General features: G+C 54.3%; 3 protein-coding genes across 3 annotated transcripts in view; all 3 read left to right on the top strand.

Annotated features, from left to right (window-relative positions):
• CLU (clusterin) overlaps positions 1 to 25285 on the top strand; it is a 212328-nt gene that overhangs the window by 95742 nt on the left and 91301 nt on the right.
• EPHX2 (epoxide hydrolase 2) lies at positions 550 to 8206 on the top strand. Its single transcript, XM_065730587.1, has 19 exons — positions 550 to 695; positions 2310 to 2394; positions 2574 to 2733; positions 3111 to 3301; positions 3499 to 3621; positions 3928 to 4002; positions 4089 to 4184; positions 4326 to 4404; positions 4651 to 4685; positions 4840 to 4866; positions 5785 to 5870; positions 6022 to 6133; positions 6274 to 6348; positions 6739 to 6784; positions 6869 to 6971; positions 7066 to 7135; positions 7226 to 7306; positions 7831 to 7889; positions 7966 to 8206. The coding sequence occupies exons 1-19, from the start codon at positions 595 to 597 to the stop codon at positions 8048 to 8050; spliced, it is 1689 nt and encodes a 562-aa protein (XP_065586659.1). The 5' UTR covers positions 550 to 594; the 3' UTR covers positions 8051 to 8206.
• Positions 11264 to 23541, top strand: LOC136045239 (L-gulonolactone oxidase-like). Its single transcript, XM_065731067.1, has 12 exons — positions 11264 to 11341; positions 11662 to 11901; positions 12390 to 12515; positions 12869 to 12963; positions 14094 to 14184; positions 14842 to 15027; positions 20813 to 20920; positions 21147 to 21223; positions 21652 to 21801; positions 22264 to 22428; positions 22846 to 22936; positions 23124 to 23541. Exons 1-12 carry the CDS (start codon positions 11264 to 11266, stop codon positions 23250 to 23252), a joined length of 1536 nt encoding a protein of 511 aa, XP_065587139.1. The 3' UTR covers positions 23253 to 23541.

Below are 25285 nucleotides of genomic sequence, written 5' to 3'. Positions count from 1 at the left end.
CACACCCACACCCCATGCTCAGCACTGAGCGGGCCATGCTTCGAGAGCTGGGGTGGTATGTATGGGATCATGCAGCCCCCGGGAGGGTCCGGTTGTGTTACAGAGCTGGGAGGTGTAGAGCTGTGAGTAACATGGCCAGATAGCACGCACATGTGTGCATGTATGTGCTAAGCGTGTGAATGTGATCAGTTTTACCCCAAAAAGCAATATGGGACAAAACCCACCAGATGTAAGCACCCGTGAGAATCTGAGAGACCTCTATCCCGAAACCATGGCGAATCGGGGGTCCCACAGCCCCAGGAGGGCGACGGTGGAGCCGAGGAGTGTTCCCGTGTCGGGGTGCCCCGTGGAAGGACCCACCCGTGGGTGGGTAGCCCTGTACTGAGTGCGGGCGGGTGCTGACCGGCGGCGCTAGGACCTGCGCGGCCCTACGGGAAGGGAGGCGTGGCCACTGGTGTAGAGGGCGCGGTCTACGGTGGCGAAGGGGGCGTGGCTAAGGGAAAGGGGCGTGGCGCGGGATAGGGAGCGTGGCCTTCAGGCCGCGGAGTGGAGGTCACCGGTTCGAGACCGCGCGGTGACGGAGGTCGGTCGGTCATGGCGCGGCGGTTTGCGTTGTTCGATTTGGGCGGAGTGCTCTTCGGGCCCGGACTGCAGCACTTTTTGGGCTCCTGCGAGCGGAACTACGCCTTGCCCAGGTACGGCCCGGCACGGCTCTGTTGCGCCAGGCTCAGAGTCCTAGGAGCTGCCCGCCCGCTTGACAGCGGAGCGCCGCTCGGCCAGAGACACGTGGAGACGAAGCGGCGATGCTGTGTGTGCGGTTGCCGCCCGCGTAGAGTTTGCGGAGACTCAGAGATAGCCCCGACGGGACGGGCGGGGGAGGGGGGAGGGAGGAAGTGGAGTGCAGGATGGTGGTTAAACTCCCCTCAAAAATTGGAGATTTCTATAGAGGACGTTGACATAGAAGTGTAGAAGACCACCTGATGGGTGCTGGAGGGGAAATAAATATGTGAAGAGTCCCAAACACCCCAACTTGGACGGGGGGGAACCCGTCTGTCTCTCCCCTGCTGCTTTCCGCGGGGTTATGCTACCTGAGACCCGACGCAGCTCAGCGCACCCCACTGAGCTGCTGCATATCAGCCTTCAGAACCGCCCGAATTGGGGTGTTTCACCCCATTCTGATTCCCGAGGCCTTTGGGAGCCCTTTACCCTATTCGACGTTGAGAACAGGTCGGGGCTGTTCTGACACCCGATGAGTCCGAGGGAGCAGCGAGATTTCAGCATTTCGGTGCGATTTGCAGAGCTGAAGCAACGAGTTAAGCAATACAAATGCCGCGGAGCAGATGGAGCAATAAATTCCTCCATTATCGGGCGATGAAACATTTCATCCTTCACCTCATTACGAAAAAAAAATCAAAAAAAATCAGTGACACCGATCGCGCTGCCACGGGGAAATCGACCCGAAGGAGTTCTGTCCCGCAGCCAGCGCTGAGATTTTGTTTTATTGCCGCTTGAAAAAGCCCTTTGTGAGCTCCTGATAGGGGCAATTATTTTCCCTGAGCTGCAGCTTTGCGCAATTCCTCGCTCTCGGCGTTTTTTTTCTTCTCCTTGGCCGATCTCAGCCCCGCATTGTACCCGAGATGCGAAGTAATTGAGCTGCCAGCGGGGATGGATGGGCGGCCGCCCCGTGCCCCTGCCATAGGGATGGAGGGAGCTGGTGCTTGGAGCTGCCTCCATCTGATGCATCTCTCCCCCCTCCCCCAGGTCTTGGTGTGCCCCTTTCCAGGTTTTAGGGTGTTCCCTGTCGATATTGGGGTGCGCCTCCTTGGTTTCGGGCTGCCTCCCAGGTTTTGGGATGCCCGTTTCATTTTGTGGTGCTCCCACAGGCTTTGGGATGGCCTTTTTTGGTCCTGGGGGTGACCCCGTCCACATTTGGGGTACTCCCCACCAGCCTTTGAGGTTCCTCACTTGGTTTTGGGGTGCTCCCCTTGGTATTGGGGTACTGACCCCTTGGTTTTGGGGTTCCCCTCAGCTTTGGGATACCCCCCGTTGGTACTGGGGTACTGGCCCTTGGTTTTGAGGTGACCCTGCAGGATTTGGGATGCCCCCTTCCAGGCGCTGGGGTACCCCCCACTCCCTTTGGTAGTGGGCTACCCCACCATTTGATTTTGCAGTGCCTACCCTCGGTTTTGGGGTGACCCCCAGGCTTAGGGGTGCCACCCCCAAACTTTAGGGTTCCCCCCTTGGTTTTCACCCCCAGGTCTTGGGGTGCACCCTGACCACAGCACCCCACCCCCCTCTTCCTTTTGCAGTAATTTCTTGCGGGACATCCTGTTTGCAGGTGGCTCTGACAGCCCCCACGACAAAGTGATGCGGGGGCAGATCACCCTATCCCAGGTGAGCGGTGGGCACTGGGGGGGCTGTTTCCATCAGCTGCCCCTATACAGAATCAAGGGTCGGGGGTCTTGAGTCGAGCCCTGTGGGTTTGGGGTGGAGCTGTCAGAAGTGAGGTGTGGGGCTGTGGGAACTGCCTCGCCACGGGGCTGTCTCTGATGGGATCTGGGGCTGTTTTCCAGCTCTTCTTGGAGGTGGACAAGGGTTGCAGGCAGCATGCCTCCGCTGCGGGCATCACGCTGCCCACCGCCTTTTCCATTGCCCACGTGTTCGAGGAGATGGCAGCCAAGGGCACCCTCAATGCCCCTCTGCTGAGGGCTGCCGGCACGCTGCGGAGGAATGGTGGGTGCTGGGGAGCTGTGGGGCACCCCTGCCCTTTTAGGGTGGAAGATGATCTTTCTCAACCACAATGACACGGTGATTCTATTTAGGGATGTGTCTTAATGGGCATGGTGGGGATGGGTCCAGGACTTGGTGATCTTGAAGGTCTTTTCCAACCCCAGTGATTCTGTGATTCTGCGAGTGGGCACGGTGGTGATGGGATGATGGTTGGACTTGACGATCTTTGAGGTCTTTTCCAACCTTAACAATTCTATGATACAATACTCAGGATAGCACCCAAACAGCTTTCAAATATCTCCAGGGAATGAGACCCCTAGCCTCTCTGGGCAGCCTGTGTCACAGCCACGAAGCTTTCGCTCATCTCTGCCTTCCCCCAGGGTTTAAGACCTGTGTGTTCACCAACAACTGGGTGGATGATAGCGCAGGGAGGATCTTCACCTCCTCTCTGCTGACCGTGCTGCAGCGGCACTTCGACCTGCTCATCGAGTCGTGCCGTGTGGGGCTGCACAAACCCGACCCCCGCATCTACACCTACGCCCTGGAGGTGCTGCAGGCACAGCCACAAGAGGTACGGGGTCACCATCATCCCCCACAGCTTCTGAGGTGCTGCAGGTGATGATACCCTGAGAGGTTGTGGGGTTCTCCTCCTTGGGGAGCTTCAAAGCCTCTGTGGTACTCTGGATGGGGAAGAGGGGGACCCAGGGGTGCCTCCAGCCCCAAGCACCCTGGGGCTCTCTGGATCACTTTGTCTGGGATCTGCTCCAGGTGATCTTTCTGGATGACCTGGGGGAGAACTTGAAGCCAGCCCGGGAGATGGGCATGGCCACCATCCTCGTGAGGGATACTGACACCGTCCTGAAGGAGCTGCAGGAGCTGTCGGGTGTGCAGGTACATAGTGGTGCCATGGGCACATCTCATAGCATGTTGGGTTGTGCTGTATGGGATCTGGGAAGAGGTTGGATCACTGTGCTCTGAGATTTGATGTAGGATCAGCAATATCAGGGTGGGGATACAGCTGTGGGTGTCCACTGCTGCTGGGAAGAGGGAGCAGGCACAGCTTCTCCATCTGTGAGCAACTTGTGGAGCACTGTGCTCTGACCTTGTATCCAGTGCCACTGTGCCTGCATGGTGACAGTGGAGGCTCAGCACTAGGGGATGCTGTACTGTAGCTCAGGAGCTCTCCTTGCCCCATAGCTTCTCCAGCAAGAAGAACCACTGCCGACCACCTGTGATCCAGCCACCATGAGCCACGGATACGTGCCCATCCGGGTAGGGGGGACAGCAAAGGGTGATGGGGACAAATGTGCTACTGAGGGCACCTGGTTCTGGGTGCTGAGGGCTCTCTGTCCCCGCAGCCTGGCGTGCAGCTGCACTTCATGGAGATGGGGCATGGCCCTGCTATCTGCCTGTGCCACGGCTTCCCCGAGTGCTGGCTCTCCTGGCGCTACCAGGTAAGGGGACGGGGAAATGGGATGGCTGTGTTGGCGTGGTGACACATCTGCCGTGAGCCCACAGGTGGGTTTTTGGAGGTTTCCGTGATTATCTTCTTTCTTTTTGGAGGTTTCCATGTTTTTTACTGCTTGATTTCCCAGATTCCTGCCCTGGCTGATGCTGGCTTCCGTGTCATTGCTTTGGAGATGAAGGGCTATGGGGAATCCACAGCACCGCCGGGTGAGCAGTACCCATCCTTCCCCATCCTCCCCAGTGGGACCAGTTTGCAGCTGTGAGCATCCCCAGGGTTTTTCCCATCCCTTTGTTCTGGATAAGGGACTCAGAGCATGGTGATGGCTGTCACTTGTCCCCAGCTGGGTGGTGTTTGGCACAGGGCTACTTCACCCTGGGGGCAGCAGGGAGGCAGAGGGGCTGTTGTGGTCCCTTAAATGGGAACACTGCAACGATGGGAATTCTGTCTTGCAGAGATAGAAGAGTATTCCCAGGAGCAGATCTGTAAGGTGAGGAGCTGCGGTGCCAAACGGAGATGAGAGAGCTGGAACTGGAGCCCTGGGCTTGGCTCCCACATATGGGGGAGACCTATGGGGTGGACTTCAGCCTCTGTTTGGCACTGGGATGTGGAACTCTCTGACCCCAATCTCCTCCATCCCACAGGACCTGACCATTTTCCTGGACAAACTGGTGAGAGCCCTCTACCACCTGCCCCCATGTCCCTCCCCATGTGCCATGGATGGGAACTCTGTGCTCATGCCCCCCAAGATCCATAGGGATATCCTCATGGGGTCTGACAGCTTCTGTTCCATGTTGCCACCTCCAGTCCTTGGCTGAGTATGGGGGTATGGTGCCCATCTCCATGGGAGCCTCATCCCATGGAAAACCCTTTGGAATGCTCAACCTGGCAGCCCCCATCCCCTTTTTTGTGGGGTTTCAGCCCCCATCCCCTTTTTGGGAAAGGGTTAAACCACAGCACAGAGTCTCTCCAGCCCCAGCTTCCCTCCGTGCCATCCTCAGGGAGCTCTTGCTGCTAGAAGGGATTTTTAATTATATTTCTAAACATCAGCTAATTACAGACCGTCTGCTTCGTTGTCGCGAGCTGGTGTTTTAATTGGATTTGTTTGTAGGAGCCCGCAGGGGTCAGAAAGGAGGAAGGAAATGGGGGGGAGCAGAGCACTGGGTGTAGGATCTAGCCGCCCTGCCAGCCCCTCCCAACCCTATATCCTGCTGTCACTTTGGGGCTGGTCCCTGTAGGTCCCCTTGGAGGACCCCACACTCTGCTCTCTCCTCCATCCCCATCTCACCAGTAGTGGAAGGCCCCCAGGAAGAAAGAGAACACTGCTGTTTTCTGGTCTTTATGGGGGCCAGTCTCTGCTCTGAGTGAGGGGGTTCAGTGGGCTCAATGGGATGCTCACCTTGGGGTTGCATTCGCTGGGGCACTCTCCTTAGGGATGAGCTCACTGGGATGCTGGCCATGGGGATGAGCTCAATGGGATGCCCTCCTTGGGGAGGTGCTCAGCAGGATGCTCTTTTTGGGGTTGCACTCAGTGGAATGCTCTACATGGGGAAGAGCTCATGGTGCCTCTCCCTGTCCCCATCCCACAGGGCATCCCACAAGCCGTGTTCATCGGCCACGACTGGGGTGGTGCAGTGGTCTGGAACATGGCCCTCTTCTACCCTGAGAGAGTGAGGTGGGTTTGTACCTCGCTGCACTTCTGGGGCCAGCAATCATCCCTGCAGGGAGCACCCCGTTGCCTTTTACCCTGCAGAGGGGGAGTGTGGCTGACCCTGATGCCACACTGCTTGCTCCCCATGGTGACTTTGCTCCCTGCATTGTCCTAGGGCCGTGGCCTCACTGAACACCCCATACCAACCCGCAGACCCCACAGTGGACATCGTGGAGAAGATGAAAAGCTTCCCAATGTTTGATTACCAGTTCTACTTCCAGAAGCCGGTGAGTCAGGGGTGGGGGACCTGCCCATGTTGGGGTACCCAGCTCGCATGGGAATCACCCACCTTATGGCTGGACTCCCAGTATCATCCTGATGCCGTAGGGTACCCCATATCACCCCACTGCCCCATCCTACACTGCAGGGCATTGCAGAGGCTGAGCTGGAGAAGGACATCGGCCGTACCCTGAAAGCCCTTATCCGTTCCACCCGCCCAGAGGTAGGAGAGGAGCTGGGAGGGTAAAGGATGGACCTGGGGGTAGGGAGCAGAATAATTTGGAGGTGGCTTTATACTGCCTATGGTGCCCCTCAAGCACGCTTTGCCTGCGTCTGCTGCCCTTTCTGCATGCAGCACAGCCTGCACTGAGCTGCTGTCAGTAGGGACCAGAGTGAACACGTCCCTCACAGCCCTGTATAGTGATGAGACCCTGCAAAGCTGTGCATTGAGGAAGGGGGTGAACTGAAGGAAGGGGAACACTGAGGGAAGGGGATGGTTTCTGCATCCTTTGGGGCGCGGTGATGCTCGGCGCTGGCTCATGGCAAGGAGGGGCTCACAGCCCCACGTTGGCCATGGGTGACCCCCCCTCCCAGCACTGTGCCATCTCTTCAGGACCGCCTGCACTCAGTGCCCAGCCTGCTTGGTGTCCAGGAGCGAGGTATGGGGCTGCTGGGGAACACAGCCCCTCAGTGGGGCTGGGCTGGGGGTGGGCACACTCCCATTGTCCTGCTTTGTGCTGTAGGGGGACTGCTGGTCGGCTTCCCAGAAGACCTTCCTGAGAGCCTCATCCTGCATGGTGCTGAGCTGCAGTACTACATTGAGCGCTTCCAGAAGTCTGGCTTCAGGTAGGACCAGTGCTGTGCCCCTGTAGGGCTGTGTCATGGGCTGGGCAGTGGGATGAGTGGAGCTACACCCCATTTCCCCATTCTCTTTCCCCAGGGGTCCACTGAATTGGTATCGGAACATGAGACCCAACTGGCACTGGGCGCTTTCAGCCAAGGACAGGAAGGTGGGCATGGGGATTCACTTCGTGGGAGCAGTGTGTGGGGCCACCACCGCTTGGACAAGTGTCACCCCTGTCCCTGTGTGTCCCTTACAGATCCTCATGCCAGCGCTGATGGTGACAGCGGGGAAGGACGTGGTGTTGGTCCCCGGCATGAGCAAGGGCATGGAGGAGTGGGTATGCATGGCCCCATCACAAAGGATGGAGATGCTTCTGTGGGAGCTCCAGTGGCCATGGAGCTCCAGGAGAGGGAACTATGCTGTGATATGGGTGTGGGATGTGGGGAGTCAAAGGTGGTTATGGAGGGGGTAAGGGGAAGAGTAAAGGGTGGGTAAGGAGGGGAAATTATGAGGGATTGTATAAAGGGTGGCAATAAGAGAGGAATGGGGAGGACTGAAACAGGAATAAAGAAGGGATAAGAGGGGAATTAGGAGGCAAATCAGGAGGGAATGAGGGGAAGGATAAGGAGGGAAATGAAGGAGGATGAGAGGAATATGGGGAGAAGATGGAGATATAAAGGGGGAAATACGGAAGGGATAAGGTGAATATGGGAAGAATAAGAGGGGATAAGAAGAGGATGGGGGGAAAGGGTAGGATCAGGAGGGGCCAAAAGGGAAAAGGGTGGCATTCCCTTCCCCCTCCCCCAGCAGAGGCAGGAGGGGGTCTGCTCCTGGCCCGACCTCCCCTGCCTCCCCCCAAAGATCCCACAGCTGCGCCGGGGGCACCTGGAGGCATGTGGCCACTGGACACAGATGGAGAGGTGAGGGCTGGGGAAGGGACCCAGGGCTGGACCCCCACTCTGTGCCAGCTCCAACCCTACTCTGTGCACCCCCCAGGCCCGCAGCCCTGAACAAGATCCTGGTGGAGTGGTTGGAGGGGCTGCCCCCAGAAGGGACCACGCTGAAGATGTCCAGGCTGTGAGCATCCCATCCCTGCAGCTCCATCCCAGGGCTCCCCTTGCCCTGTGGATATGCTGGGGGTTTTGCTGGGGAAGTCTGGAAGCACTGATGCTGCTGCTGCTTCAAGAATCACCTTCTGCCTTTGTAACACAGAGAAATAAAGCACTCGTGGGGTTCAGCCCATGGGTTCTGCAGGACATGGGTTGGTGCTGCATCCCCACAGTGCCAGGGCTCATCCCATTCCTGTTTGCTGAGCTCCAGGCCCTTGCTGTGGCCTCATGAAGCTCAGAGCAGACAGCCAGAATGGTGAAAGGACTGGGCAAACACGCGTGGTATTTCCCCTCCTTCCCAACCCCTGCTGACACTTCCCAAGCTCTCATATATTTTCAGCCAGGGATTTGTGGTTTGTCTGTCTGCAGGAAGGGTTGCAAAACAAGTCCCCATGCATGGCTCTGCAGCTGCTTTTGTCATTTGTTCCATTGGAGGTGGGCAGGAGTGGGGGGACTCCGTTGCACCCCCAGTTTCTTTGCAGAGCCCTGACTTATTGTTTGCACTTAGTGCAGGGCTGCAAAGTGCACTGCCCCCAGTCCCAGCAGCACCCCTGGGGATGGCTTTCACAGGGGGCTCCAGCAGCCCCTCACCCCAATGCCAGCCTTTTAACCTCTCTCCTGCAGCCCCAGTGAGCTTCTTCAGCCCCACAGGTGCAGGTGCCTTCAGTACCCTGTGCATGTGCATCCCGTTCCTTCAGCCCCATGGATGCACCTGAGGTCCGTTGTGTGCCTGCATGCATCCTGGTTCCTTTGAGTGCATGAATCTTTGGATTAGTATCGAGAAGAAAAATCATTACCTAGCCCTAAAACGAGTGGGGAGTCAGCAGTTTGGCTTTGGCAAAGCGTAAATCGGTGTTTATGTATTTATGGGCTGCTGGCAGTGTTTGGGTGCTGGCTGGCACCGAACGGGGGACACAGCAGCAGCAGTGGGTTAATGAGTGTTTACTGCAGAGTGCAAAGGTCCCTCCTGGCCCCACACGTTTTGCTCAGCTCTGATCTCGGCACCAAAGTGCAGCTTTGCAGACTGGATCGTGGGGTGTCTCCGTGTGCTTTTAATGGGGTCTGATCCCCACTCCCAACCCCCCCAACCAAGGCTGCAGGACCATGGGGTGAGGACATGGGGGGCTCTCCCACCCTGCAGGCCCCATTGGCTGTGGGAATGGAAGCAATTAACAGGCGAAGGGAAAAAAAAAAAGCCCAAGAAGCAACAGTAAAAGATAAAAGCTGCCCGTAATTATATTTTATCTTTTGTTTTTAAATGGAAAAGGATGGGAAGGAACTAGTTTCTGCCTGGCAGGAGCAGTGCTCAGGTCATTCTCGACTCTCAGATACTCAAGGGAGCTGCAGTGAAGCACCACTATCCCACATGTCTCTGTTTCCCCATTTGTTATAGGGACTGTGGTGGCTCTCATGGTCCCTTCACCTGTACCAGGCACTGGGGAGAGCCACGAGGCAGCAGTGTGGGCAGACCCTGCCAGGGGGCATGGGGCACAGCCTGGGTTGGGATCCCTGCAGCTGGGAAGGGTGTTGCAACTTGGCAATGCATTGCAATTGAGGAATGCACTGTAACTGGGGAATGCATTGTGATGTGGGAATGCATTGCAGTCAGTGTCCCAAATGTGACAGAGAGGAGAATGGCTGCAAACGGCTGTGGTATTCCTGCAGGTTTCACGAATATAAGGCTTTGCAGGGAGGCCCAGAGCAGCACTCCTCGGTTCTGTCACAACCAGGGGACAGCAGCAACATCAGCTGAGCCCAGGCTGGCACCAAATAACTGCTCCGGGGTGGTATTCATCCCCTTGGTGTAGCCAAGAGCCTGCAGACACCCAGCTGCCAAGTGGAGGGGAGGTGTGGAGTTGCTGCACCTCTGCTGTTAATTAGTAATTTCTGGGCTCTGTTTGAAGCTCTGCTGACCTTTGTGCACCCGCAGCTGTGAGCAGGGCAGGCGAAGAGGTGGCTGACCCCAATCAGCCCCATCGCTGGCAAATTACACATTAATTTCACCGTGGTGCAGCTAGGGAAACCTCAGCAAGGGTTCAGGGTGGTCAGTGGGCCAAGGAGTTTTGGAGGTGGATGGGAGATGTGGAGAGCTCTGAAGGAGGGGTGGGAGAGGGAGGGATCCTTCAGGCTCCTGCTCTGCAATTAACGGCAATCAGTAATTGCACTGCATCTTGCTCTCAGTGGGGCAGCAGAGCGTGTTGTGTGTGCGTGGAGCATCCCTAGTGCCCGTTTGCATGGGGAAACTCGATGCGTGCGCGCCCAACCTGAACTCCTTTGTGTGCATACAACCCTCAGATCCTTCCAGGGCTGTTCCCTTTGGCTCCATCAGATGCTGCTTCAGGAACCCTTCCGACCGGAGGATCTCCTGTTTGAGCCCCAGGGTTTGCAGCATCCCCCTCCCAGCTTGGGGCAAAGGGCACAGCCCCTTCGCTCCTCTTGCAGAGTTAGGGGCAGGGCTGTTACTCATTACCCCCCTCGGCCTGGGGAGGGGCTGCTTACTGAGCCAGGCGGCAGCAACCCCACATCACTCCACATCATCACCTCACATCGATCTGCGCTGTCTGCATCACACCCCACAACGCCCCGTGTTTTCCCTCCAGCAGCATGGTAAGGGGGGGGAGCACCCCATTGTGGGGCGGCATTTGGGGTGGGGAGGGAACCGGGGCCGGCAGAGCTTTATCTATTGTGACTTTTGATAAGAATCGGATGACGGATTAAACGATGGGGTGAGAAACAAGAAAGGTTTATCAAAGGAAGTGGGGAGGGAGGGAGCAGATTCCCTTTATGACTTAGGATCAGGCTGTGGCTGCTGAACAGGAATGTCTTCTGACCCACTGAACACCTTTCCTCAATGCTGTTCTTCTTTTCCCTATATATTTCATAAAGCCCCCGGGTTACCCTGGCTCTACCTCTGTCTCATCCCACCTCCCCCTCGCCCCCAGGGCTGTGGGATCAGCATTGCTCCTGATGGCCGTGTCCCCAGGCAGTGTCACCTCCCCCACGTGGGGTAATGGGCCATCAGGAGGTGTCCCTGCCCTACCCGGGGAGAACTGGAATGGGGACTCTGGGGTGACAGGGATAGGGGGGTTGGGGCACCCCTGCTGCTCCCTGGAGAGGTTTGGTCAGATTTGGGGTGTCCTTTTACGAGGTCTGCTCTTTGCATGGGAAAAACTGTCCCCACAGCCATGGTCTGTGCACTGGGAGTTGAGCCTGATTCTACCAGACCGGTGCAAAAGAAGCCATGGGAAGTGTGGGAGAATGGGGTGGGCTGTGCTCATGGGATATACTTACAGCAGTCCACCCATGTCTCCCCACTGACTTTGGGGACACCTCCAGCAGGGTGTTGGGCTGAGATGAGCTTCTGTGCCTTCAATAACCAACTCGGGTGGAAACCCAGCGCTGGTATGGGGGCTTTAACTGACAAAGGAAGAACAGCAGGGGAGACATTTCATACAGTCACAGAAGCATTCCAGCTAGAAAAGACAATAAGATCACCATGCCCACTGTCCACATCCCTCAGTGCCACATCCCCATGGTTCTGGAGCACTCTCCGTGACGGTGACCCCACCACCTCCCTGTGCAGCTGTGCCAATTCCCAACCAATATTTCAGATGAGAAATGTTTCCTAATACCCCACCTGAACCTTCCGCTGGCACAACTTGAGGCCATCACCTCTTGTACTATCTGTTTCCCTCTGCTTTACCTCTTGTTCTTGCACCAGGTTCATGGCCAAGGAGGAGTCAAGTTCCAGAACTGGGCCAAGACGTATGGCTCCTCCCCGGAGCTGTACTTCCAGCCCACCTCAGTGGAGGAGATCCGGGAGGTAAGGAGAAGCTCCCAGAGCCTGTTAGGAACTAGAGGAGGGAATAACAGTGAGGGCTATGCCAATCCTTCGTGTTCAGATGGATCCCAGCCATGACAGCATGGGTCCTTCCCTCAGCCCCAAGTTTTGGCCCAACCTTCTGAGCCAAAGACATGATGTCAAACACCTTCAAGTGTGGAAAAATAGCACACCCAGCCCCAAACACACTGTTTTGGGGCATCTGAGGTCTCGGTCTCTTGCTATGTTGTGGGATGGGAGTCCTTTCCCTCCAGGGAGGCCTCTGTCATCCTTGGGTGTTTGAGGTGGGCATCACCTCTTTTGGGGTGATCCCAAGGGCTGTCCTGGGAGGAACCTTGTTTCCAGCGATGGCTTTAGGCCTGGATGGTGAACTATCTGTGTAAAGATGGGTGAGGCTTGAGGATGTGCCTCCATCACCACCCCAACACGTGGCATGTTGGGTGCTCAGGGCCGATGTGTTGCCCCCACAGATCCTGGATATGGCCCGTCAGCGGAACAAGAGGGTGAAGGTGGTGGGGGGCGGCCACTCGCCTTCTGACATTGCCTGCACTGATGACTTCATGATCCAGATGGGGAAGATGAACAAGGTCCTCAAGGTGAGGCGTGGTGGCCCTGGGATATAGTGGCACTTGCCTCAGTGTGGGGATGGGTGGCACTGCAGCAATCCCAGTGTATCTGGGATGGAGGGTGAGGGGGCTGTCCTCTCATGGCTGGTAGTTCTCCCAGGCCAGACCCTGAAATGTTGGTGCAAGAAGAGGGAGTGGGCATTTTCCCATTGTGTAGAAGTCTTCTGCTTCAGGAACACATGGAGCTGCTATAAAAATGCAAGAAAGTGAAGATGCCTTCCCAAATTGTGTTCAAGGAGGATTTAATATCTACATGTTGTCCTTTCCATGGCATAGGGAGTGACCCCCTCCTTCCTTGCCTGAAGCTGTCTCATCCTTTGCAGGTGGACAAGGAGAAGCAGCAGGTGACAGTAGAAGGTGGGATCTTCCTCTCGGATCTGAACGTGGAGCTGAGCAAGCATGGGCTGGCGTTGGCCAAGTGAGTGGGACACGTGTTCAGAGCCATCCCTGGGTGTCTGCCTGTCATGGTTTTGTGGTTTTTGTTGTGTTGTTGATATTCCACATCACATCATGTGGTGTGTTGGGAGTTGAAGAGCTGTCCATCCTCGAGAGGTGTCCATCCTTGCCCCACGTCAAGTGTGGGGATGTAGCAAGATGGGAGATGTTTGGAGAGCTTATGCTGCAGAGCGTGGGTGTTTGCTTTGGGATCTGATGGAGCACTGAGGCACCACAGAGTGATCCTAGCTGGTCCCACTGCCTCCTCCCTGAAGTGTTCAGGAAGGGGCTTAGCAAAGGGAAATGCTCATGGAGAGCGTTTCTCACACTCAACCTCCTGCTGACCCCAGGGAAGAAATTGTTCTTTCATTCCAGGTTGGCTCAGTTTATAATCATATAACCATAGAATGGTTGGGTTGGAAGGGACCCGAAGGATCACCATGTTCAAACCCCCCGCCACAGGCAGGGCTACCAACCTCTAGATCTGCTACTAGAGCAGGTTGCCCAGGGCTCCATCCAACCTGTTATGAACACCTCCAGTATCTTGTGTCTCTCAGTAAATATGAGTGATGGGTTTGTCAGAAGCCCCCCATGATCAGGTGGTCACCAGTGTGGGTGGTGACATCAGGACCTGCATGGAGGACAAATCCATTGAGGGAGTGCAGCGCCCGTAGAGAGTGAGCCTGGTTTAGGAGATCCTGCATCCCAGCTGTTGGAAGCTGGAAGGGGATTTGGGAGAATCCTGCCTTTGCTGTGGCTGGAGGGACTCAATGTGGGGGACATCTCTGTGCCAGTGAGTCATTCCAAGCTGATGGGGAGAGCTGGGGACTTGCCAGATGTTACAAGCTGGGCTGGCAGAAAGCACCACCTGCCTCTTCCTCTGCACGGACTAAAACAGGATCCTAATAGATATGACCCAAGGAGAAGTTCACATATAGTCAAGAAAAACACTCATGGCTGCAGGGTGCCCTGAAGAGTAGAAAACCTTACTCGGAGGGGATTGGGTCAGGTTCTGAGGGATTCTATGCCAGCACGCACAGTCTAGCTCAGTAGGCTGCTCCCCATGCCATGTCCCACACACTCAGGTCCTCACCCAACTTTATCTGCCCACAGCTTAGGAGCTGTTTCTGAGGTGGCAGCAGCTGGTGTGATTGGGACGGGGACACACAACACTGGGATCAAGCATGGCATCCTCCCCACCCAGGTGAGTCACAGTGTCACTGTGTGGATGTTGAGTTCTGAGGGCTACAGGGGACGTGTCCCATTGTCCCATCTCCTGGTCTGGGACTAGCATGCCTGACAAAGGAAGTATCCTGTCCCCAAATTCCCCATAAGTCAGTCCAGCTCATCCCTTGAGCGTGCTGAGACCTATTCTGCCACCTAAAGCATGATCCATCCCAAGACTCCTTTGTCCCTATGCTTTATTGTCCTGTAGTCCAATGAAATTGGTGGGGATGTGTTGATGGTTGGACTTGGTGGTCTTAGTGGTCTTTTCCAATCTTTGTGATTCTGTGAAATAGGAGAGAATATGTAGTTCTTGTACTGAAGCCACCCCCTTTCCCCCCCTCTACAACTGAACCTTTACAGAGACTATGTCTTTTTTTAACTGGATGGTTATGAAAATGCTCCACTCCTAGCTCGAATCCTACACGGAGATCCCACCAATGGTTGTGGAGATGTGAAATAATTTGGGGGAGGTTTACTTCTTTGATCAATGGCTTTTCCTAGTGCCTGTGAGGGACAGAAGGGTCCTTTTATGTCAGAACACTGAAGGCAGCAGGAGAGGGAGATGTTTGGGGTGGATATGAGGTCTGGGACACCAGGTTGAGTGCTCACTGATGCCTGGCTCTACTCCTGGCAGGTTGTGGGGCTTTCACTGCTGACTGCTTCAGGGGACATCCTGGAGTGCTCTGAGTCCATCAATGCAGACATCTTCCAGGCTGCCCGCCTGCACCTTGGGTGCCTGGGCGTCGTGCTCACTGTGACCTTCCAGTGTGTGCCCCAGTTCCACCTGCACGAAGTGACCTTTCCATCCACCCTCACAGAGGTACGGTGTCAGCTATGCTCTCAAAGCCTCCTTGGGGAGAGGCAGAGTTCCTGAAATGGTTGGAAAGTGGTAGAAAATACCACAGGTATGTGTAGGTTGAACCCATTGCATAGGTTGTACCCATCATGCATCTTCATCTTGTTCTTCGTGGTGTCCTATAAGCTGGGAATTGACCAGGTTGACTGTGAAGAGGAAGCCACGGTTCTTAGGAAATGCCATTTTAACTTCTCATGAGTGGGAATAGCATCTTCTGGGACTGGGACCAGAGACATGTGAGGTCTCCTCCTTGGAGATCTCCCACAATCCCTGGCCATGGTGCTGGGCTCTCTGCTCTGGGTGGCCCTGCGGGGGCAGGGCGGGACCAGAGCTGGTTACCTCTAGCTCCAAGCACTCTGGGCTCTGTGACTCTGCTTTCAGCCCTGAATCTAGCCCAGGACAGTTCAATGGTATAAAGGAAACCTCATCTCTTTCATCACTGCTATCACGTTTCACCTTTCAGCCATTCCCAGGCTCCTCTTTTGAAACTGGTTCGGACTGTTGAATATATTTTATTTTATTTGCATTTACCCAGTCTGAGATCCAAATAGCTGTTTTTACTATCCTGGACCAGCATTTGTACAGCCCCAAGTCTCTCAGCATCAGCGGTCCTCTGCCTGACTCAGCATGGAGGTGGCAGAGGTGGGACCCAGGTTTCCTGGCTCAGAGCCCCCATTCTTTGTGCATGACCCTGCCGGGTTTTAAGTCGTTCCCACACCTGGTGGGTTTCAATCACTCCCACATCTTGTGGATTTCAATCATTCCCATATCTCGTGGGCAATGCCTGATGCAGATTTAATGTTCCAGCTGGAGAAAATTGTCCTGGCAGGAAATCCCAGGCTGCCAAGCTGGTGTGCTGGCCAACGTGAGCAAGAAGGGGAGAAGTTGGTGCCTGCACTGCCCTGCATCCCTGGCAGCCAGTAATGCCTGCGGGTACCATGAGCCTGGTGCTTCAGGGATGGGCTGCCTTCTGAGAACCAGAGCCTTGTTTTTCCCTGTGACAGATGGGCCACCTAAAATAGTCTGGGAGCATCTCCATCCTAGATAGCAAGCCCCTTCTTGTGTGCAAGTTCTGAGGGTTTTCAGGATGGGGACTCCCAGCACAAAGGTTGAGTTTAACTGTATTTTTTTTAGAGGAAACATGCTTCCTTCCAGAGAGGTATAAAAGGGCACGATGGGTGGCAAGCTTCCAGGACATGCTAACAAATCCCTTCTCAGCTCTCAACCATGGATCTGCATGGAGCCATGGAAAACTCCTTATAAACATTTGTCTTGTTGCTACTGACTACGTCAGTCTCCAATTTACCAAAGGTACCAAACTCCACAACTAAGGTGTATGGCAGTAGTGGCCCATCTGAGGCATTCTGTGGGGTTTTGACCCCATCTTGCACAACTCTGAAAGCTTCACATGGTGTCACCTCTTGGCAACTTCTGCTGCCTGTCCTCCCCTTGTTGTCCCCTCCCCATGGCCGCCCCATTCTCAAAGGCTGCATCCTGCACACAGCCCATGAAAGGGCACTGAGGAGAGCAGGAGAAGTTTGGGTTCCTGCTGGCTGTAGGGCTGAGGCAGTGGGGGCTGTGCCATGGAGCTCTGGCACATAACTGCTCAGCAGGTCAACGGTTGGACTTGATAATCTTAGTGTTTTTTTTCAGCCTTTATCACTATGACTTCCTTGGAGTCCTCCTGCCCTTGTGGTGCTATGGTATTGGGGAGGGTGACCCATCTAGGGCTGGAACACAGCTTGTCTCATGTCACCAGCAGCAGGCCATCACTGAAGGCTGAAGCCAGCAGCACAGCAACACCTGTGAGTAGACTATTGTGAGACTCGATGGCCTTCCTAACACTATGGGGCAGTCTGCATTCACTGGAAGGAGTTGTCTGTCTGGATTGGGAAACTGAGGCACAAAATCCAACAGATGGAAGAAATCAGTGGTGGTTGAGAGCTTCTGGAGCTTGGATCTGCTCCAATCACTCATCATCTGTGTCCTCCTAGGAGGTCTGACATCCCTGCTGGTGTACAAACCTCAGCAGCATCTTGTCCCATCTGAGTCTCACAGGTCCACTTCCAGCCTTGGATAACACTAGCGCAGAGCTTTGTCAAGCCAGGCTCATGAAAGATGAAAACTCCTTGGACACAATGGCGGAATTTGTTGCAGGATTGATCAGAGCTGCAGTGATGGTAAAGCTCTGAGAAATGCTGTCCTTAATTTTTTAAGGACTGAATTATTCAGTGCCCCGTTGGGTTGGCTGGAGCACCACCAGCAATGTGAACTGAGCAGAGTCACAGGATCATTTTCACAAGCCCTTATTCAAAGCAGCCTGGTGTCCTTCGAGTTGTGGTTGGGCTGAGCTGGAAGGAGGACAGGAAGGTCCATGCTCACCACCCCAGCACCTGTGGCATCTCCATTGACCCAATGGCAGAGCAGCCAGAGCTGTAGCACCATGGACATCCCTGGAGATGTTTCCCCACGGTACCCTCCTGGCCAGCACTGAGCTCCTTGCAGGTGTTTCCAGTTGCAGAGGGGATGAATTGGCGTTGAATAATTCAACCTGCAGTTCCCTTGGTGTCCTGTGGCAAAATTGCCTGCTTTAAATGCATTGAAGTGTAGTAGGATCTCCTGGCTCCTTATGGCTTGATCCTTACCCATCCTACAGGACTGCTCAGACCTTCACCTCAACTGGCATCACCTTTGGCCAAATAATCTCAGGTGGAGTTGGAAGGGACCTCTGGGGGTCATCCTGTCCAAACCCTTGCTCATAAGCTGCCTTTCCAGACCCTGCTGCTGAGCATCCTCATCACCTGCCATGGATGGGGTCTCGTCCTCGGGGATCTACCAAAGCCTCTGGCCGTGGTACTGGCCATGACACGGGCAGAGCTGGGATGCTCAGGCTTAGCACTGCACAGGACCTTCCCTAACAGCAGATCTGCCCTTGAAGGTGCCAGTCGTTTTACACCTCCTAATCTGCCTTTTAGCAAGGCGCACCATGCTGAACAGGGATGTTTGGGACATGCCCTCAGCCCTACAGGGCTGTAGTGTCTTTTCCTGTCCCTCGGGGCTAGCGGGGAAAAGCAGGGATGCACCCTATAAATATTAATGCCATTATCAATCCTCGGTTGTCGCTGCTCCTTGCTTGCTTCCAGATCTCCAGCTTTCATGTCGAGTGGCCCAGCGAGGCGGAAGAGAATAATGGCAAGGGAGCAGGCTGCTTGAAATATTTAAGCCTGAGTTATCTAAGACATTGCAAATAATATATGTGTCAGGAGCCACGCTTGAATTTGTGGTTATGTAAGATCTGCTTGCCTTCTTTTCTGGCCTCGTGATCATCTTTATCACTGGAATATGCTCAGCTGCTCTGGCTGCTGATGGTGACTGGGAATGAAGTGTAGACAGAGAGGGTCTGTGGCACAGCTGGGGTCGCCTGAGCCCCATAGCATGTTCTGGGGTGGTGATGGGGCTGAGCTCAGTTACCCCTCAACCCAACCTGATGGGAGGCTGAAGAGGATGAGGATGGGCCAGAATAAGATGCTTGTTCTACTGATGACTTTTTCAGTTTGCAGCACTGGAATTTTTGGAGCTGGAAGGGGGAAGAAGTTTGGCTGTGAGCCTACCACTACTGAACCCAAACCCAAAACCTTTATGAGATGAGCGGATAGTGATGGAACAAGGAGGAACAGTTTTAAACTAAAACAGTGGTGGTTTAGGTTAGATATTAGGACCAAATTCTGTGCTCAGAGGCCAGTGAGGCCCTGACACTGCTGCTCAGAGAGCTGTGGGTGCCCCATGCCTGGAGGTACCCAAGGCCATGCGTGGGCCCTGGACAGCCTGAGCTGGAGGGGGGCATCCAGCCCATAGCAGGGGTTGGGGGGTTTATAAGGACTCTTCCAACAGAACAATTCCAAGATTCTCTGATCTCTAAGATGCCTTCCAACCCAATCCATTCTGTGTCTCTATGATCTTTAAGAACTCTTCCAATCCAACCATTCTGTGACTCTATGATCTTTGAGGTCCCTTCCAACCCAACTCATTCTTTGTGTTCCAGGCCCCTAGGACACATTCCTTGAGCACAGGTAGCCAAAATTCATTGTGCACTCCATCCTGGTGCTGTACCTGACCTGATCCCTCGGGCCCAGTGATGCTGGGGTTGACTTTAGTGCGTGGATGCAGATGCTTCCTCTGTTGGAAGCATGGGCACAGGGTGATGCTTAGCACCAGCATCCTCTCCTAGAACATGAGCACTCCATGCTCCCTGGCTCTGATTGACCTGGAGGAGGTGTGCCTGTGACTTCATGCTATTTATCCCCCAAAACCTGTTTTAACCCAGCCTTTATGCAGTGAAGGAATTTGTGCTGGAAAGTGTAACAAAGCCAAGTCAAACTTCCCTGGGGCTCAGCATGCTCCTGGGCCATCTTCGCTGTGTGCAAGATTTTCACCACATGTCCTCTGCCTCCGACCCAGGCGATGTCCCCAAGGACTCCCACTGCTCCCGCCTGCGCTGCAATTATCCTACAAAGCCGCCAACTGATTTTCTCCAGGCTGATCTGGCTCTATCAGAGGCATCAAAGGCACACATTGAAGAGGTCACCCCGTGGCAATTTGCTCGTGAGCTCGGGAAGAGCGAGCGCTGCAGGATCACCTTGAGAGCTGCTGCCTCTGCACGCTTCTTTTCCCAACTGGGTTTAGCTCCTTGATGCTCTTGTTCCTAAAACAAACCAGTGAATGTATGGGCTCGTGATTACTTGGGGAGACATGAGGCTGCAAAGAAGGGTTCCTCCAGCCAGAAAATGGGAATTTCTTAATGATTTGTCATGGCTCTGTGTACCCTGCAAACGTGCAGTTAACAACAGCAGCGTGAGGTCATTAATTCCCACTAATTGCAGGAATGGCTATTCTCTGTGCTGTCCACCACTGAGGTTACAATACCACGTGGCCATAATGGCCTTAATCTCATGGTGGGGTCACAGCGAAATACTCAGAGCTGAAGCAACCCAGCTTAGTGATTAATAGTTCATTAGTACAAATAACCCAAATGGCCCATCTGGAAGTGAGCAGCCATGACCTCTCTGGGGTTGTGCCCATGGGTCACTACACCCTGTGTGCTTCACTTGTGTCAAGCAAAGCCACTGGATTTTCTTTAAGCCTTCTTGCAAAGCTATGGGGGATCTCTGCTGGGAGGAACTGGGGATGCTGTTTGCAAGAGTGGTAGAGCACCGTGCTCAGGGTGAGCACAAGCTCTTGCACACACAAACAAGGAGCAGGAACAAGGACTGATGTGTCTTCTCATTTCTGCAGTGGAATTTCCTCAAAGGAGTTCTAGGACAGACCTTCTGTCCTTAGGAATAGGCTGTCCTTGGGCTGCAGCCACCCTCATCCCCACCTGCATTTTCTCTACCATCCCCATTCCTTGCTGTCTTCAGCTTCTGGCAGGCAGCTCATCCTCTTTAAAGAGCTGCCCTTCCTAAAGCTCTTTTTTGTGTCTTGATAAATAATTTGTCGATTCTGCATTTGGAGCAGGGTACGTCTCTGAGATGGATCTGTGTTGCGCATCCCAGTTCCATGCTGCACATCCTGGCTCCATCCAGCATTGTGCCAAGCTGCAGAGAGCTGGGAGGTGTTGGGGAGGATGGATGTGCCATGCTCCCCCCATGGGGTTCAATCAGCCCCACGGGCTCTGCCCTGCAATTTTGGACCTTGGCACTGTGTGGGGTCTCTTCTTCTCTGCCATCCCTGTTTCCTCTGATTGTTGCAGGTCCTCAATCACCTTGATGATCACCTGAGGAGATCCCAGTACTTCCGATTCCTGTGGTTCCCACACAGTGAGAACGTCACTGTCATCTACCAGGACCCCACAAACAAGGCAGGTACCACTGGGCCCAAGAGGAAGGGAGAAGGGCCATCACCAAAGCTGCATCCCAAAGCCTTGTCCCTTCCCAGGCCTGGATGTGGCCCTACTTCATCGTGGGAGAGAGATGTGGGGGTCTTTAGGTGCCTTTCTCCATACCTCTGCTCCAAAGTGGGATGGAGAAAGCTGCAATCCCTGCCAGTTCCTAATGACCATCATCTTCCTCTACTTGGCTTTGCAGCCCCCCTCTTCGTCTGCTAACTGGTTTTGGGATTACGCTGTAGGGTACTACTTGCTGGAGTTTCTCCTCTGGATCAGGTAGGTGCATGGGAAGGGCTTTGGGTGGCCTCCTCCCTCTCCGTTTTCTGCATCTCTGCACTCAGGGATGTGCTGATGGGGTGGCAGCAGGGGGGAGACAATGACCCAGAACTCCCCATCCCTGGGAAGCAGGGGCTGCTCGCTGCCTTCCGTGCAGAAGGAGCACGTTGGGGTTGAAGGCTGGGGCTGCACTGCCCTCGTGTGCACAGAGCTGGAGCAGCCTGGAGTTTTGCAAGGAGAATAAATAAAAAAATAAATAAAAAGGAGCTTTTTGAGGAAGGTGTTGGCTGTGAGACCTAGGGTGAATAGAGAGGGTGCGTCCCCTTTAGAGGGCATCCCCTCACCTGGCATTCCTGTGTTGAGCCTTGGGCTCCGTGAGCCCTGAGCAGTGTTCTGTTGGGTTCTCACCTCCTGCTCTTCCCTCACAGCACCTTCGTGCCCAGCTTGGTGTGCTGGATCAACCGCTTTTTCTTCTGGCTCCTCTTCAGCTCCCGGGTGGAGAACATCAACATCAGCTACAAGATCTTCAACTACGAGTGCCGCTTCAAGCAGCACGTGCAAGACTGGGCCATCCCCATGTAAATGGCCCCGCAGAACCCTGGCCCATCCCAAAATACACTCTCTCCCCTGTGCTGTGCCCACCCAAACCTGCCTAGAGCAGGAGCAAAGACACAGCAAAAGGGACCTGGCTAGCAGGCACTATTGCCACCTGGAAGCGTGGTGTGGGGACCCTTCTGCATCCTTGCCTGGGGGTACTGACACTGTGTCACGCTACATCTTAGGTTGTCCAGAGAGGTTTTGAGTGCTCTGTCTCTGGAGGTGCTCAAGACCAGGTTGGATGGGGCCCTGGGCAGCCTGATCTAGTGGGGGGAACCCAGCCCATCTTTAAGGGCTTGGTGAGCACAAAGTGATGGGATGGAGAAGCTGGGATATGTCATGGGGAAATGGTGAATTAGCATAGGGATGGAGCTATGGGGCATTTAAACCCTAAGAGAGCTGGATGAGTCCATGCTGACATTAACCAAGCTGGTTTTGGGCAGTGAGAAGACAAAGGAAGCACTGCTGGAGCTGAAAGCTGCCCTGGAGAACAACCCAAAGATGGTGGCCCACTACCCCGTGGAGGTGCGCTTTGCTCGAGCAGATGAGATCTGGCTGAGCCCTTGCTTCCAGAGGGACAGCTGCTACATGAACATCATCATGTACAGGTGAGAAGCTCCTTCCTCTCCTCTCTATTTTGAAGCAGATTTAGGAACTGTGCTCAGCAGGACACCAGCAGCAGTGTAAAGCTCAACCACCTGTCTCTCAGCTGCTCCTGTAGAGCTTCTTCACCTCATTCCACTCGGTGCTGTGTGAGGGTCAGTGGCATAGAGACCTTAAATCCCATTCATTCCCAGCCCTTGCCATAGGAACACCTCCCACAAGCCCAGACTGCTCACAGCCCCACCTGGCCTGGCCTTGGGCATTGCCATGATGGTTCCAAGAGGGTTTCCACTTGTTGGTGCTGGTCAAAGAGTCCATGATGGCCCATGGGTTTTCTGTGCTCCCCCTGATGTGAGTTTCTCAGAGAGGGTGAACAAATTCCCACATATTCAAGTTAATGCCCCCTTGCTTGACCCCATCAGGCCCTATGGGAAGAATGTGCCTCGGCTCAACTACTGGCTGACCTATGAGGGCATCATGAAGAAGTACGGTGGGAGACCACACTGGGCAAAGGTATGTGTGGCCACATTCTGCCAGGGGTCCTTTCCCCTTCTCCATCACAGATCCTCGTGGTGGGGCCTTTGTGGTAGGGAGAGGGCCAGAGGAGGGCTCTCACATCACACTGACCCCTTTCAGCATGGGCTTCCCAGCAGTGTGCTCCTTAGCTGCAGGCAGCCCCCCACCATTTCCTCTCCTGCAGGCCCACAGCTGCACCCGCAAGGATTTTGAGAAGATGTATCCGGCCTTCCCCAAATTCTGCTCTGTCCGGGATAAGCTGGACCCCACAGGGATGTTCCTGAACACCTACCTGGAAAAGGTGTTCTACTGATAGCATGGGGATGGAGTGATGCAGGGCATGGAGGAGAAGTCAGCTGTCATCCCTGGTTCTCAGGGCACCCTGAAGCTCATGGTCCTTGGTGGTCCTAAAGTGTTGTACTCCCAGCTCTGTTCCCATCTGTGGCAATGGCAGGCAGCATGGGCTGGCCCTGGGGATGGGGCTGTGTGTTGGGCATCACTCCTGGTGGGTCCCTGAGATGTGCACAGCTCCAAGTGTATCCTGTCCAAGCCAACATCTGAATAAAGACCTTCTTGCCAGCAGAGGCAGTTTGTGTGTGTGCTTTCAGCTGGGTGTGGTTTGCCCAGTCCTGGGGACCAGGGAAGGGGCTTGGTGTCCCTGAGTCAAAGCTGGACGTAGGGATCAGAGCCCATTGCACAGCCCAGACTTGTGCCATCCAGGTCCTCTAGTTCAAGCCCCTTGCTGAGGAATACAGGCAGATATAGGAAGGGGCTTTATCTCAGGTCCACTGCATCCCAGCTTATATTGGTGTAAGGGAAGCCACTCATGGACAGATGGACTGTATCCTTTCCCAGAAGCCAGGGAGATGTTCTTCAGGATCCAGCAGGGTGATGCCCATGCTGCAATCCCTCTGCTAGAAATTGTCCCCACTGGAGCAACCCAAAAGGCACTGGCCTGAACCCCACTTGCATTACCATAAGATGGGGAAGTGGATGTAGAGAGGAGCTGGAGGATTCCCCTTCTGACCAGGACAGATGGGCAGATGAACAAAAATGCATTTAGTGCCCTGTGGGATCATGTAGAAAATGTTTGCAAGGATTGAAACTGGGCTCAGTGATCCTTACGAATTCCTTCCATCTCAGGATATTCTACTGTTTGAAGGTCAGCTTAGCTTCGGCTTTTGGGGCCATCAGCTGACATAGGGTGGACCTTGTCCTCTGCATCTTGCTTGTTTCAGCTTCCCTCAACCTCAGATGGTTAAAAATGTGTCCAAATTGAAGCACGTGCAGTTTGTGTCCAACTTCTCAGCTTACTCCCAGCCCAAAGTGCAGTGGCCAATGGAAAAGACTGAGTCATGGTGGAAGTGCCCTGGAGTGTCCCAGTGGGTTGAGTCAAGGAACAGGGAGAGGCCGGAAGCAGCGTGGCATCTTGGGCAAAAAAAAAAAAAGGCTGGATGACTCCAGCACATGGTGTTTCTGAGAATTCCCCCAAGTTCCTGCCTGCTGGAGCCTCACCTGAGGACCGGCCCTTGAAGCCCCACACCTTGAGCTGCTCTCAGGTGTACGAGTCTCCTGAAAACTCAACCTGAAGATAGATGTGTTGTGATTTAGAAGATTGTTGAAGAGTGCAAGCAGGAAGCAGGTGAGGATTTACCTGGGGGTTGGCCTCCTTCCAGGAGGAGGAGTCCTACCAGGTTTCGTTTCTGCTGCAAAAGAGGAGTTACCGGAAAGCCTTCAAATCTGAAGATAAAAGGTTGTATGTCCTTGTGTGTATTTAAATTGCTTTTGTAGCAGATTTCTTTCGCTGTCTGAATAATGTGCTCTCAGCTTTTCACCTGTTTAATTTCTTCTGTATCTATTTATTGCAATGCTGGGGAGATGATCTCGGTCTTTCTGTGCCTCAGTTGCAAATTGTTGGACTTGGTTTCCCTGTAGAAGCTCTGATCTGATTCAGCTCCAAAAAACTCTCTGAATTCTTGAAAAAGCATATTAACCTAACTATCAGCTCAACCTTTTCACTTTGTGTGTCGCAAAAGGCCTCTCTGATTTGGTGGTACAAGGGGCAGATGCTGTTCTGTGTTTTCTCTGCGAATTCTTCTACCTTCTACACCTGGTCCTAAGGCAGTCTTGTCACCTGCAGTGTCGCTGGCAGGTCTCTGTCTTCTGTCACCCTCGAGTTAATTGCATCCCCCTGTTCCTAAAGACACCTTAAGGTTAAGCCACGGTGTGTTGTGAAGAAGGCAGGAGTGGGAAACCTTGTAGAAGTCCTGCTGTGACCCCCAAGGAGGCAGTGGTGACGTTCTCAAATCACAACAATGGAGGAGGTGACTGTGCTCTTCTCTCCCC

This window comes from Cyrtonyx montezumae, unplaced genomic scaffold, assembly GCF_038088225.1.
Source record: "Cyrtonyx montezumae isolate F1298 unplaced genomic scaffold, pur_monq_1.0 scaffold_13, whole genome shotgun sequence".
Lineage (NCBI taxonomy): Eukaryota > Metazoa > Chordata > Aves > Galliformes > Odontophoridae > Cyrtonyx > Cyrtonyx montezumae.
This window is presented reverse-complemented; position numbering and strand designations above follow the sequence as displayed.